We start from the raw sequence: 16,470 nt of genomic DNA, 5'->3' as shown, positions 1-16,470 counted from the left end.
AATGTGTAACAATTAAGATCAAATTGTGACATTCAACAACGAAGAATCTTTCGCAACCTCAATAGGCCTAATTTGAAATCATGGCGGATGGAGTAGACATAGATTTGTATGCAGAGGATCTGGAACATGATTTTAACCAGGTGAGTGTTTAAAAATACACCTAACCACTTAGTTATACTACGTAAGATATTTTAATATTTATGAACTTTGTTTTAAATTTAAATGTGTTTTAGTATAAGAACATGCGCTAACTACAGTCCTTAGGCTTCCCACTTACAACGATTAACACTAAGAATACTACCATTACCAGTGAAATTAAAATTAAAAAATAAAACCACTGCATGATGTTTCGCAATCAGTGTTCAAGTACAGTTTGTAGCGCTAGTACTAGTAAAATTGTAGTAATAATATAACTTTTAAGTACTATTATTACTATAATAAGTACACGTACTAGGTTTAACATTAACATTAATAGTCATAATACTGTTGCTGTTGGAAAGGTAACTTACTCCGTTAAAGTAATATACTGAATGTGAATACAATGTTAATTTAATTGTGTACAGATGACATGCAAAAATAGACATTAACATTTTGTTTATAGAAATCAATTTCTACGTATTTAGATATAAATTGATTGTGATAAAACAGTGTCAAAATATTTTGATATCTGATAGCTATTATTTTGACATCTGATAACTATAATTATGATACCATTTTGAAAAGTCATTTTTTGTTTTCCCTAACTAAGATATTATTACTGGTAGTACTATTAGTAATATTGGTTTATAGAATTGTAAAGCAAAGGTATTAGGTATGAGATTTGAAATGAAGGATTATTGTAAGTGTTAGTTATTAAGAAAGAAGTATTTACGTTAAGAATTGAAATTACTGATCTATTGTTATTTGGTAGCTACTGAGAATTTAAAACATTTAAATTATTTAAACTAGTAATATTTAAGTGTAACTGATTTCTCGGTTTACATCATAGCTGCATTGCTTAATAGTATCAGTATTACTTTAGTAATGAAATTTTATTTTAAGACTTGTGTACAATTTAATCTACAAACTGTGAAACAGATGTAACTTTCTAGTTAGATTCATTCATTTTCCAGGAAATATAAAAGTATTTTTGTCTCTAATAATGGGTTTATAAGTTCTATGGAATATCACAATCTTATCAAACCATTACATCTTATTTACTTGAAAATTGTTAAGGTGTAATTGAAACACCAGACTGTATTGACCACCATTAGTTTTACCTCATTGGAAAGAGCTTAGCATACATGGTCAATGTTAACAATGTAATAATTCTGTATATATAACTAAGTTATTAGCTTACATTAGATTTTGTTAATTACTTTGTTATATTTGACATTGTTGTGACTTCATTTTCTAAGCATTATTCTATTATTGAACGTTCTTAAATGTTATTCCATTTACTTTTGGTTGTTATGGAAAATTTAACTTTTACATCCTGTAGCTTATCCAATGTTTTATTTAAGTAATAGAGGTTAGTTGTATTAGACATATCATATAGTACGTTTGATATATAATTTATCTTTACAACATTTCACATTATTATATTATAATCAGTGTACAATTATTCTAGCTAATTATTGTGAGATTCAGTTATTCATTTAATTGTTTATTATATATTTTTTTTGTGTCTTCATTAACACTGGTATTTACTGGCATTATTAATAATGTCCTACCAATTGACTTTGCATTTTAACGGTAACATGTTCTCGCAATTTATCTAGGATGTCTGGCCTTTCTGAAAGTACACTGTTTAATTGGTTGTTATTAACCAAACAATGATTTTAAGGAGAATTGTAGAAAAATTTCTTGTATGTCGTCATGCTGATGTTACGAATATTAATTCTATAACAGTTAGTGTTTATGTGTTCTGTAAGTGAGACTTGTGCTATTCTTTTCTTAATGCTATTTTCATTAATAGTATTGATTAAAAAGTTGCTTTTTCAATAGGTTAGCAAGTGTTTGGATTAGTTTATGTTCAGGTATGGTAGAAACCATAGAATAGTAAGAGCTTAAGAGGAGTTTGGTTGAGTTGTTGAGACATTAGGGTTGGATATAGAAATTAAGGGGGAAAAATAGCGCTCATTTAATTGTGTAAACTTTTAGGAATATCCAGTGGTTGCTAGTTACTGTTTTACATATCTTATTCTGACTTGAATAATAATCATCATAACTTAGCTTAAAGATGAAAAAATCTCATTTTTAATAAAAAATATGCATTAGTATTATAGATGTACAGCTGAGTACCAGGTTACAATTCTAGAAATTGTGCCAACTGGCACTGATTTTTCATGTGGAGATTGGCCATCTTGCAGGAGGTAAAAGAGAGTTCATTTACTGATGTAACATTCTTGATCTATAATATCCCATTGATTCCTGATCTTTTATTTTTCCTAACTAATCCATGTGATGCTTTGTGTTTCAGCAGCTTCATTGACTCTGAATTTTAATGTGATGTAAACCTTCTGTGGTTCACACTTTTGCCTTATTTAGTGCAGAATACATTAATATCCTTCTGCTGTTGTTATGCCAGAATTGATATAAGGGGCTTTTCTTTTCAGCTTGTTAGTTTCCTTAATTAGTTTTATCCATACATTGCCTGTTACCTATTACTACAGCTAGGCAGTTAGTTGAATTTGTAAATGTATTGATTAATCATTAGCCTCATCAATCAGTTATTCCCACATTATACATATGTATTTGGAATAACTGGACACACTGATTTTTTTCAGTAAATCAAGAAGCAATGAGTCTCCAAATTTAGTTGAGGAATTTCTATACTGTAAGTGTGTAATTTGTGGGAAACTTGGTATGGAACGAAAACCTGAAATGATCAATATGGGTTGAACAAGTGTCAAATAATGCAGAAAAGTGAAGACAGATGTAATATTTCCTTTTCAAGTTAAGAAACTAACACTTGTTAACATTTGAATTGTAAACTGTTTTGATGTCAAGGTAAAGATATGCAAGCTTTGAACCATTCAGTATACAGAGGAATAACTAAATAAAGTTTTTTTCAACATATGGTATGTATAACTTGGCTGGTTCTATCAGCAAGTCTTTCTTGTCAACGGTTCAACATATTTGTTAGAGAAGAGCAACAGCAACATAACTTGAAAGTTGTACATCAGTTAGAAAGTGTATGAATTTGTTGGTGTCTTCAATACATATATTTTTGAGTGCAAACAGAAGTACATTTATTTTAACCCATAATCATACCTAGAATGTGCTATTCCTTGAAAAGATGAACTGAACTTGATAGCAAAAGAAATTACTTTTACCAAAAACTTTGAATGCTCCAAATTTAAAAATTTTGAATTTAAAAAGCAATATGTTTTTACAAGCTATTTTGTTCATATTTAATATAATATCATTAATTTTACTGTCAAGGCCAAAAACTTTAGGATTTTAAGCTGTAAAATCTTGTTATTAAGATGTAGGGAGATAAGAATTCTTTAAAAGTGTAACCAAATCATAATTATCAGTAGTGGTTAAAACAAGAAAAATAACAAGGAATTTCATGATTAAAATGTTTACTGAAATTGAACTTGTTGGATTAAACTACACTGATATTTATTTTGTGAATGTGTTTAAAAAGGTTGAAAAATTCCTTATCAAATATGGTTGGATGGGTTGTCAAAAAAAATAAATTTAATCTATATACTCTGTGTTTTGGTTAATATTGAGGGCAGTTGGAAAGGTCAAACATATCTGTAATAGAAGCAGTTTTCTTTCTTTAGTATGATAGTAAATCTGTCAGAACTTATCTTGAGTGGAGGATATTGTCAAGAGTTTGGAAAAAAAGAGATTAATCATTATTTTGGAAATCGGGACTGGATTCAGTGATCAGTTTTCTGTTTTGATAAAGGCTATTTTGGAGCCAGGGCATCACTTAATGTCCTTTAATGTGTAAAATTATGTGGGCACTCCACCAAATTCTGATAATCGTGAATATACCAAATGTATACATCTCTATTAGAACATAGAAATTTGTTGAAGATATGATGATTTCTTGAACGAAGGCTGGAATTATGTTTGTAGAATTTATTATTATAGACAGTATTAATATCATTAGAATTTTTTGTTTACTGTTTTATTTTAGGTTTGTTTCATATACCATCAACAACTAAAAGTTTTTATTAAAGTTGTTGTTACTCCTGTTGTAATGTGAAAGTAAAAAAATTTAATGTTTCAAAGAAATGCAAATGGTATGACATCACAATATAATGATATTTTATGTGAAGTTTGATTATCCTAGTATTGTTCATTTCTTTTGTTTCCAAGCCATTGATTTGACTTTTCAGTAGGGTTGATTTAAAAAGAATAAAAAGGGGTACTTAAATATATTTATAAATATGAACTTGTTTTTAAATATACATGATAAAAATAATTATGAATTTTAATACTTTGAAGTTTTTATGATTATTAAAAATATTTTTACAGGAGACCATTTTTTATGGATTATGGAGTTTTTAATTGGAACTTTTAGCATTGAAGGAATGACCATGTTACATAAAATAGGATTATTTTTCTTTCCAGGAAGGAGATTACAACCATGACTCAATATTGACCTTTATGATGATGTTATTACTGCTTCTACAGGAGATATAGGTCATCCTGATGAGGTGTGTAATAAATATCCTTTCATAGCTTTTTGTAAATGCTTTGATCTAAAATGTATATTTGTTTTCTGACCGTTTCTTGGTTTTAAGGGTAGACACTTTTATTAACTTTATTGCTTGAATGAAGTGTCGAATGTATCTCTTGGGAAATGAACCACTATTATTGTAATGATACAAAGCTTTTTATTTACAAGACTGTTGGGTGTTCCTCTGTAGGTTTAATATCTATTAATGCAAGACCCTTGTATTGAAAATAAAACCTATAAATTCATTTTGAATGTCATTTTTAGTGACTTTTGCTTTCCTTTTTAATAATAATCTAATTAGAATGTAATTATTTACAATTATATTTTTACCTTTATCCATCTAGAGTATTTATTGCTTGCACCATGTAGTCATTATATGACCTACACTTTATCAAACTTTTGTATTGTCTATTTTGGTGTCCATTTTTCTGTTTTGTTCTGACTAGCATTTTAGAGCATGGAAGACACTCACCAGAAAATTTGAACTGGCACTTTTCATTGCAGGTTTTTATTAGCTTATATACAACAACACTTATATACAACTTATATACAAATAAAAGATATAATTAGGTGCATCCTGTATAAGTTTGGTGAGAAGGATAGAGAAAGGTGTCCACAGTATTAGGAATCAGGAGCTCAACTGAGGGTTGCTGGAACACAGGGAAAAGTTTATAAATAGAAATTAACATTGATTACTGCATGTGTGAACTGTTCCAGTGTTCCATGTTTTTGAAATTATTAATTTAGAAGATTGGCTGATGTCATTAATTCAACCTTGTTCATGTTTTTTGTTTTTTTTTAAATAATCACTTCTTAAAGAAATATCATTGCATTTGATTTAGGGCTTAGTGATTAACTCAGTTACTTGATATAAATAATAAACTTTGAGCATTGATTGCATCAACTAATGTTACATCAAATTATCAATTAATTGAATTGTACGTTTATGATTATCATAATTTTACCATCGTAACTCACAGAAACAAGTGTCCAGTTGGTAATTTGCTGATTCAAAATAACAGATATTGGCTCATGTCTCACTTAAATATTATTTTGTAGAAAATCGTGAATAATGTTTTACCCATGATAATCATATTATTCTTTACCTCTAACTAGTGGAGTACCATGTGCTCTTAAGTTTACTGTCCCAATTTCTAGTGAATATGCACCTAAAGTAGTCACCTGTTTGGTTACCTTGATGTATTTGTGTATTTTCTCTTCACATCAACATATTTGATTATCTTTATATAGTTCTTTGATGCATTTATGTTTCTATGGATTTTACAGTGGATGACCAAAATCAAGCTCATGTAACTTATTTTAACCTACACCTAATAGTCACGTCACTGGTAACTGTTATTTGATATTTTTCCAGTTGATAATCAATTTCAGGAAGTAATGTGTATTTTCACCAACAAAATATTAGTAGCTGTAGTTGAATATTCTTGCAAACATTTGTTGGAAGAAACACACACAAAATTGTCATATTTTCAGTTTTGGTACAGCTCTTGTACTTCATTGTGTAACTTGCATGTATGATCTTACATTGTGTAACTTATTGGTTTGATAAATTTTTGTGGTTTTCAGTTAATGATTAAAAGAAATAACTTAATTCTAAATTATATCTGCAGACATCTAAATCAAGGATGGTTCAAAACTGTGGTTAAAAAAACAAAACCAAATTAGCCTGCTGTGAGAATAATTGATTAGTTGAAAGTAGTTTATCAGTGAGATTGATGATTAATCACTAGGAACATTTCACGTATCATTCTAGCTCTAATCACGTGTTGTAAAGTCATGATTATGACAAAATATTAAAACCCATACATGCAATTTTAGAATAACTAGCTGAATACATGTGGTGCAAGCACATTAAATCTGCATGTGACATATTCATGATATCATATCTGCACTCTGAGAATGGAGAAAAATAAAACTATCTGTAACACAAAACAGAGGAGAAATGTGAAAATCATGACCTGACTGAAAATCTACATGCACACAGGATAAAAATCTCTCAAAGTTGGGGTTGCACATCACATAATAAAAAGTTTTTTCCAGTATCATATAAGCAAACACTATTACTCTATGATAACAGTAATTTACAAGAGTTTATTATATCAGATGTCAACTCCTTAAAGTGATAATTTTTGAAAGGCTACTTGCCAAAATATTCATTGTTATGAAAATAATTTACCCTACTAGTATTTTGGGTAGCATGTCTTCATAAATATCCTAATATCATTTCTCTTTAAGTACATTATAATTTTCTTGTCTATCAAAATTTTAAATGCTTTAGTGTTGAAATATTTTATATTAACATGAATTACTAAACAATTTTAAGTTTTGATGGCAAATTCTTGTAATAATTGTTGAGTTCATAAACTTTTGTTGTTTTTGTCCTTAATAATCACAGTCATTATTGTAACAGCTGCAGTTCATATCTAGTCTTATCTTAATCTTTATAACATGTTTTATAGTTTGGGATAAACCAGGATGGAGTTTCTACAAGATCAGTGCCATCAAGTGGAGGGCCTCCCACAAAACGTGTAGCTGTTTATGTGGGCAACCTCACCTGGGTAAGTTTCTTGTGTGGCACAGGTTAACTTTTAAAAGAATGTTATTGGAAACTTTTATCTCGTGCAAGTATAATTTTATTTTCTATCCAGAAATGTTTTTCTTGATTAACATTTTGGGAAATCTAATAGTTGAATCTAGTGCCTTTTGACTAGTAAACTTTCCAGCATTTCACTTTATATAAATAAATCATTACCAGTTACGTTAGGCGATTAAATAATGCAGTTCTATCAGGAAATAACTTGTTATAACTATCAGAGGGTACCTGGTAAAGAAGCAAAAATGTTATAAAGGACAATGTACCCCTTCCTTCATTCATTAGTTATTGAATCACTAATGATCTTGTCATATGCAGACTGTCCTTTCATTCTCTTCTTACCATAAATCATAGAACAAAGCAGCCCATATGTGTCACTGGACAGTTTATTGTTTCCATACCAAAATTTTCAGTACTTGAACCAGCCACTAGTATAGCGGTATGTCTATGGATTTACAATGCAAAAATCGGGGGTTCAGTTCCCCTCGGTGGGCTGAGCAGATAGCCCGATGTGGCTTTACTATAAGAAAACATCTATACAGTAAGAAGTTTATTTTTATTTTCTAGGAGATTGGTTTGTTGTTGATTTAGTAGCTAGTTTGAGGTATATTAACAATGTGCATCCAACTTGTGAAGGATTTCCTCAGATCTGGGGCTTTTATTAAAAATATAGGAAAATATAAAAAGAAATAAAAACAAAGAAAAATAAAGCAATGAATTGGTTGTCATTATCAAAGTTAATTAAACATGGTAGCAGCAGGAATAACTGATATACGATGTTGGGTTATAGCTGCAACTAGGTATGAATAATTTCAGTTCTATAGAAGAGAAACTTTATATAGTTGTTAAGTAGGTAACTAATTTAATGCGCACTTACAGCTTAGCCATTGACAAGATATCTAATCTGTATCATATAAAGAGCCAATCTTGAGTTACTTATCACTTCTGAAGAGTTTGGTCTTTTTACTTCAGCTGCTTCTATTATCAACTCTACTAATTTCATGTAGAGTTCTCATATAGCTCTTGTGAAACATTAAATGTCATCTCATTCTGTTGTAAGGAATAACTTTTATGAACCACAACTTTGATATCTATACATTTGTCATGTGGCTTTTCTGTCCTGGTAACCATGAGTACATCCATCACTATTTTTGGTTAAGTATGATCCCCTGTACTAATGCACCTCAGAATGACTGGTATGGTTATTAACACTTACTAATAAAGCAGAGAACAATGTTTCAATCTTCTCAAGTAGAAGTGTTAATAACCATACCAGTCCTTTTAAGATATATTTTAACTTGAAGTGGATTTTTCGTCATCAAGGATCCCTTGTACTGTTATTAGGATGTTGTTGGTGGGACGTTGCCTGGTTAGTTTGACGGTCAGTCACAGTGTAAATTACCAACATATAACTCTTGGCTGGTGCAGATTATTTTCACAGTGAGAGCAATCCATTAATATTTACACTTTTTCCCATCTTTTTGTTAATTGTTTCCAGTATTGTATGTTATTAACTTCTGTCAAAATTAAGGATTTTATAATATGGGTTTTCACATGTATTGAAACACTGCTACGTATTTAAATATGTATGCCATTTATCTCTACTTTTCTAACTTGTTTCATGTAAACTTAACAGTGTGAAAGCAAATCATTTTTAATAAGGTCTAAGTATAACATCTGTATATTTTATGATTTTGTAAGCTTAATGAAAATAACTTGCTGTTTCAAGCTAAAACTAGTTACTAACAGCTTAGATAAACACTGTCAGGTCAAAAAGAAGTGTTTTATTTTTGCCAAAAAACTGTTAATGTTTGATTAGCTTACTGGATGCAAGTAATTAGAAATAACTTGAATAATTCACTCTCTATTTACAACTTAAATATTTAATAAAGTAGTTGTTTTCATGTGTAAATTCAATTTTCAAGTGTGAGTTAATATTTTTTAAACTGTTGTAATTTTAATGCTTATTTAAATTTTTGCATTGTTTTAAAATTAATTTTCTCTGTTGATCCAAGCCAGTTTTTCTTATTTAGTCTTTCATATAATGCTTAATTTCATCATTCTCAGTCAGCTTATAAATAAATGGGAATTCTGTGATTTTTTACAAAGTGTTCACATAATTCTGAACATCTTAGAATTATGTTCCTGTCTGTTTAACTTGAAGACTTAGAAATATGTTCTTGGTAACTCCTTATAAAGGTGAAAAAGCAACAAAAAACATGCTTAGATCTTGTATTTTTCTTGGTTTGGAACATATTGTGACAAAGCAAAATGTCTAGGAGTCTTGCAAAGCTTTACTGTCATGCTTGTTTTGGGTTTTAGTGGACTACAGATCAAGGCGTCATTGATGCCATCAACAAACTTGGTGTCAACGATGTTTTGGGCGCCAAGTTCTATGAAAATAGAGCTAATGGACAGTCAAAAGGGTAAGGAAATTGCAATGTTTGGTTGTGTATCTACAGTTATTAACTATGTGAAACATGTTGCAACATAATGTGTTTACATAAGGCCAGAAAATTCTGTTAATATATAATTATGCATTGTATTACATGTACTCAAACATTTATGCCTTTAAAAAATGGCATATTACTTCAAATTAAATCAAAAGTAAACTGTGATTAATGTACTATCCTGTTCAGTTTTGTGGAGACAAAGAGCTAAATGTTCACATGTGGTAAGGCCTGGCATGATTGGGTGGGTAGGGTGCTTGACTCATAATCTCAGGGTCGTGGGTTCAAATCCATGTCACACCAAACATGCTCGCTCTTTCAGACATGGGGTTGTTATAAGTTAACAGTAAATCCCACTATTCATTGGTAAAAGAGTAGCTCAAGAGTTGGTGGTGGGTGCTAATAACTAGATGCCTTCTTTGTAATATATCACTACTGAGTTAGAGATGGCTAGTGCAGATACTCCTCATGCAGCTTTACGAAATTCTAAAACAAACAAGTAAATCATGTGTAATGTAAGATGTGAAGAAGGGTTCAGTTCCTTGTTTCATTTTTTTTCGACAGGTAGTTGCAGTCCATAAAAGTTTTCACATCTACTTTGGTAAAAAGTTGATAAAATTGGGTATTTTAATGCCCTGTTTGCCTAGTATGAAGACAATGTAATTAGATCCCCTCTCCTCCCATTATATTATCAAATATCTATCTAATCTGTATGTGAAAACTTCAATCCTCATATTTACTGTTTGTAGTACAACACTGCAAAATTTCACATATTCACACATAAAAGCAGTTTCCTTCATCACTAATTACTGAAATACAATCCTTGAAATGGGATTCTCAAAACACATATTTCAGTAACTTAGAAGTTTCAACTCTCTTTTTTTGTTTCTTTCTCTGCCACAGTTATAAGTTAACAATTCTCCTAGTATCAGTTTTATTTTTATTTGCACAATAATTAAAAGTAGAATATTCTTTCTTTATGGTGGTATAGGTATTTCCAAACTCCCATGACTGAGAGAGACAGTATGTGCTAATGGCAGTGAAAAACTGTATAAACTGATTACTTTAAAGTTTTGTAGGGAGATTTTCTTTCCATATATTTATTTTATTGGTATTTTGAAATGCCACTATAAGAAGAACATTGTTTTCATTTGTATTTTAAGGATTGTTAGTAAGGTACTGTGAGAGAAACCTATAAATGCTTATTTATAACAATTGTGCTACAGAGGTTGGAATGTTTTTTTTTTTGTATTGGAACAATTTTACACTCACAAATATTTAAGTTGTAACAACCACAGTTAACATAAAGTTATGGTGTAATGGATGGATCAAAATGACATTTAGACATTGCTTGGCATTTTATGAGTAGTATGATTCCACCAAAAATTCACTCTGTTTGAGAATGGTATGTAACAACCCTTTATGATAAAAAGAAACAATGACAAAAAACAAAACACATTCAGATCACAAGAGTAGACTCAATCAGGATTTTAGAATGTTCATGACACCAAAAATAATGGGATATGGATCATTTTGGGAACTCTGGACCATTAAGAAAAAGGCTTCAACAGCCTATACCTTTGGCATGCGATCAGACTGTTGGAACAGACAGGTTTATTTTGTTCATGATATAAGCAGTTCTCTCCAGTTACCAAACACAAATAACAGATACTTGTGGGTTGAAAAATAGAGTTTCCTCTGTTTTACGTTATTTTTTACCACTAGAGAAATTCTAAAGTCAATTTTAAATATTAACTCCAACTATATTTCCACAGTTTTTGAAATATAGCTGGAATCAAAACTGGTGTAATACAGTTTAAGGTAACAAATAAAATCAACTTTAAAATTTTTCAAGTGGTAAAAAAATAATTTTAACTCCATAATATTTTAGAATCAATATTTTGTCATTTTCTGGCATTATTTATCTAGTGTGATGTTTGAAGTTAAGTATGAAGTTACACAATGAGCTATCTGTGTTCTGCCAACCATTGGTATCAAACCCAGTTTCTAGCATTGTAAAGACTAGACATACTGTAGTGAGTGTAATGTATGAAGGAAAAAAAGTTTGTATTTTCATTTCTGTACAGCTTTGGAGATTTACCTCTCAACAAAACAGTCCACTTGTTTATGTGTTTCAGAACTGTTCTGTTCATCCTAGAGGATAATTATTTTTATAAGAAACTATTGCCTGTTGAGAACATATCACCTATTTCTTGATTTTCTGTCACATTGTTTAGTCTTTGTACAGGCCTTGTATTGTTTCAGTACAGTTAGATAAATCAAGGGTTGTAGATCAGATATATAGGTTTAAGAGTTTTTTGTTTTTTTTAAGTTTCTGTAAATGTTGTTCAATTCATTTGTAAATTGTGAAAGGATTTAAGAGATCAATTATATTGGTTTTAAAGCTGCACAAATGTTTTTCAGTGAGAATAAATCATATAATTTGAGAAGGAAATTTGTACATTTTAAAGATGGGTTGAATAGGTAATAAAGAACATTATTGCAAGTTTAACACTCCTACGAAAAGACGTTTCTAGTCCTGATTTCTCCAAGCCCGTTTCCCTGGCTGTGGTTTCGCTAGATAGTAGATAGGGACAGTGGGAATCTCGTTAATCCATTCATCAATGGATTTAAATGGCAATTTCATTTAAATACAAAATTATTAGCCTAATATTAATAACCTTTCAAGTTGCTCTGGGGCCTATTAGGCCCCACTTTTCGTAGGAGTGTTAAAACTGCAACAAATGTATGGTGTTTTGAGAAGGTTTTATGATCATCAGGTACAAACAGTGTTCTTAGACACAGGAGTGTGTGTGTTTATGTTTGTGTATATGTATAGACACAGTTTGAAATGAAAGTGATATGGCAGGAGATAGCTTAGGGCTTAACAAATATATCTTTTTAAATACATATTATGGTTTTATTGAGTTGCAGTGCAAGTAAACATGAGTTGTTTTTTATTATTCACAAAATGTCATTAAATTTGATAAATTTAAGTAAATATACTTTCATCTCAGTATCTTAGGCAATTGAAAAATACTTTGATAGTTGAAATCTTTATTGAATATTATCTTTGTCTTTTCTATTCAATAGATAATTAGATAATTCTTAACCAATAATTTTATTTTTAGAGTATTTTAACTAATATATTTGTTAGGGTGGTATTACCACCCATTTTCTATACCTCTTTGTAACTAATTACACTTCGTAGTTTGGAGTTTCAAAAGTACATGAAGTTGTTTTCTTTTTTAATTGTTAGCTTGAAACAGTGGCTGAATTTTTCTTTCTTTAGGTTTTGTGTAGTTTCATTAGGATCTGAAACTTCATTCCGAATTGTCATGGACAAACTTCCAAAAAAGTGAGTACAGATGAATCTTCTGGTCATTTGTTCTTTGTCATATGCTCAAAGGTTGAATTAATAATTAATTTTAACTTGTCAGTGCTTTCATTTCTGTTTTGCAGTTTGATTAAGATTTGTAATTATATTACTCAGTAATATTAATGCTGTATAATTATGTAATTCTTAACTGTTTACCTGTTTTATTACTGGATTTTAAAGAATATTTGTACTGTATTGTATGTCTTGTGTATTTATTTCACACTTTAAGTGTGAACTTTTCTGTATTATGTGGCTCCTAATCTGATCAAATGTAAATGCTGAAGTAAATTTGTAGGTTCACAGTTGTGGTATGTAAATTATGGTATGTTAAAAATATGAATGCTACTTTGCTTCCTGGAGTGTTGTAGCTCACCATCATTGTACAAAGTGCAATAAGCTATAAGTATTTAGATTACCTGTAATTGATAAATTAGTGTGCTCATGATAACCAATATGATAATAACTACTGTGTTTATCCTATTGTTTGATTTATATATTTTTCTATTCAGAGAACTTCATGCACAAAACCCTGCTGTAACACCATACAACAGACAGAGCTTGAACCACTTTGAAATGCAGGCTAGAAAACCATCTCCAGGTAAATAAAACCCATAAACTTTTATTGAAGAACTCTAATAAATTAATATTAAAGAATAGAAAAGATTTTCATCTCTTCAGTGGTCACAATATTCGAAAATAAAAATTATTCAAAAATATTTATAAAAAACGAACAACAAATAATTATTATATGAACATTCTATCCTTAGCCATGATATTTTCATTTTTCCCTGCATTACTTGCATAACTTTTTGTGTAGGTATGTCATTAAGAGCTAGGGGCTAGGACTTTCTTTGTCACCTTGTAGCTCAGCTGCTTTCACTTTTTATATAATAGAAAGTAGAAGCAGCCATTATTACAATGTAGTTTTCAGAATGGTATACAGGTAGAAATTATTTCTTTAAGTCTATAACCTACTTTCTTTTGGAAATGACACAAAATTGGAACAAATCCTTGTACTTGAAGCTTGAAGATTTCAGACAGGATAAATTAATTTCTTTTCCTTGGAACACAGTAAATATAATTAATTATGATGAGCAGTTAAATTCATAATAGGAAGTTATGTGTTTTGCTGCAAGGGCACTTGCAGCACTAAACCCCTGTAAGGATTTGAAAGGCTTTGAGAAATGATTTTTAAATACAGTCCACTCTTACAACTACATGTGTTTAATAATTTTCTTTCATGTATTTCCTCACTCCATCTGTTGCACTTCATTTAGTATAAAAATCTGTCTACTTATTTTGGAAAATTTTAAATTTGTTTTCTAATTTGATTTATCAATTTTGACAGTAAGTTAATAGCAGTTAGCACATTCCAAATTAAATTCAAATCAAATTTTAAAATTTTCCTACTAGAAGGTAGGAAACTGGCTGACAGCACTTACTACCACCTTTTTTATTTTGTTGTTCAATTGCTGATGGAGGGAAGGCAGCTCGCAGCATCTACTACTAGAATTTTTTTTTTTTGTCTTTGCTTGTATGAGCTATGATTTGAGAAAACAGTTGATTTTGCTTAACTTTGTGAAGATAATATAAATTATATGATATAATTTTGTTTTATCTTTGTGTTATTGGTATTTTTTTCTTAGGAACTCCTGGTCGAGAAGGAATGGGAAGAGGAGGATCATTGGGTGGAGGAATGAGGGAGAGAGATGGGAGAGGAGACAGAGGGCAGCTTAATTTGAATAGAGGAATAAGTAATGGCCCACTACCTTTTCTCCCTCAACAGCGTATTCATGGACCTCCAGTGGGCCCACCACTTACACAAGGACCATCACCACCTCAATTTCATCAAGGTGCTTTTTTTATTTTCTTTTGTAAAATCATATTTATTTCCTCTATGCTTTACACTCTACTGAGACATAGATGAACTAAAACATGCATATTATACCCCTTCTTATCTCATCCAATCTTTCACAAAATGTCAGTAATTCTCTGACATTTGCTATTGGATCATTTATAACTAATTACAGTGGAATCCCTCTAAAGCAGCCACCTTTGGGACTGAGACAAACTGGCCTGACTAGAGGGGTGGCCTGATTACAGGGGTTCCACTGAACATAATTAGGGATTATGCAAACAAAAAAAGGGACTGTAATTGAGTGACTGCTTAGAGGGTTTCACTGTAAAACAAAAAGTTCTGCTTTACATGATTCCTTTGGGAGCTAGTTCATTCAGATGCCAGGTTTGGAAATATTTAGTCTCAGTTTCATTGTTTATGTTAATGGTGTTTATCTTGATTAACTAATTATATTTTGAAATTTATTTATAGCATAGTTATAAAGCTGGTTGAATTATATTAGTTTTAGGACATTACACTTTTTTTGTGTGATAGTATTTTGTTTAAATTGCATTTTTGAAATAAGAATTTAAAATGTTTTTGACCACCAGCATCAAGGTCTATAGTGCTTTGCCTGTTAATGGCAGAGAGGCAGATTCCATACATAGGATTAAATTTCTGTATTTATGTGAATGTTTTTTATTTATTGTTATAAAGGTAAATAAAATGTAAAAATTAAAACCTTATTAGGTTATATAAGAACATTTAAATGAAAACAAAAGTTAAATGAAATTTCTTGTTATAGTCCATCAAAGTACACTTATCATGAGGATGATTGTGGCATGCTCGTAACTTGATTGTTTGTTTGTACAATGATTTATAGCTGTTGATAAATGGCTTTTGATGTACTCCAAGATGGTGCAAGTGCAGCCATAAAACAACAAGACTAAATGAAACCAGATTTAAAAAGTCTTAACTTTGACTGCAAGAATATAAAGTATGTAATTACGAGCTAAATGTGCAGTCATTATAGAGTTTATAATTTAGATTTCATATTTTTTAACTTTTCATTTTACCCTACATTGCCAATTTTTGCTACAGTTAGTGTTGTGATAGAGAGAATAACAAATGAATGAAACATTACCATGGTGTTATGATAGAGAGAATAATAAATGAATGAAACATTACCAAGAAAATCATTGGATGTTTGTTTAGTAGGCACTAGATATTATGTGAATGAAATATGAAAACTGGAGGTTGAAAACAAGTATTAATTAAAAATTATTATTATTTTGTGTGTGTGTGTGTGTGTGTGTGTGTGTGTGTAAAACAGACTTTCATGCTTTTTAAAAGCTTGCCAGATTTATTTAAAGATACAACTAATAATTTTAGAAATATAGTAAACATTAATTTTCCAATATGGGTACTCTGTGCATTTTTAACCCTATCAAGGCAACGCCATTTTTAAACTACTTTCTGCACATATTACTGTGTAAAATTGAAACT

General features: G+C 30.2%; 1 protein-coding gene across 4 annotated transcripts in view; it reads left to right on the top strand.

The window, feature by feature from the left end:
- The window catches only part of LOC143255981 (uncharacterized), a 50,443-nt gene continuing 33,973 nt past the window's right edge, over positions 1 to 16,470 (top strand). For 2 of the 4 annotated variants that reach the window (XM_076512489.1, XM_076512487.1), the window contains exons 1-7: positions 1 to 140; positions 4,576 to 4,661; positions 7,165 to 7,263; positions 9,621 to 9,724; positions 13,041 to 13,106; positions 13,637 to 13,725; positions 14,774 to 14,980. In XM_076512489.1, the coding sequence (XP_076368604.1) occupies positions 13,087 to 13,106; positions 13,637 to 13,725; positions 14,774 to 14,980 (316 nt within the window). In that variant the 5' untranslated portion in view covers positions 1 to 140; positions 4,576 to 4,661; positions 7,165 to 7,263; positions 9,621 to 9,724; positions 13,041 to 13,086. The remainder of the gene's footprint in view (positions 141 to 4,575; positions 4,662 to 7,164; positions 7,264 to 9,620; positions 9,725 to 13,040; positions 13,107 to 13,636; positions 13,726 to 14,773; positions 14,981 to 16,470) is intronic. The other 2 variants (XM_076512488.1, XM_076512486.1) reach the window with 1 other exon arrangement.

The sequence above is a fragment of the Tachypleus tridentatus genome, chromosome 7, assembly GCF_004210375.1.
Source record: "Tachypleus tridentatus isolate NWPU-2018 chromosome 7, ASM421037v1, whole genome shotgun sequence".
Lineage (NCBI taxonomy): Eukaryota > Metazoa > Arthropoda > Merostomata > Xiphosura > Limulidae > Tachypleus > Tachypleus tridentatus.
Note: the sequence above shows the minus strand (reverse complement) of the source record. Positions and strands in the feature narration are given on the sequence as shown.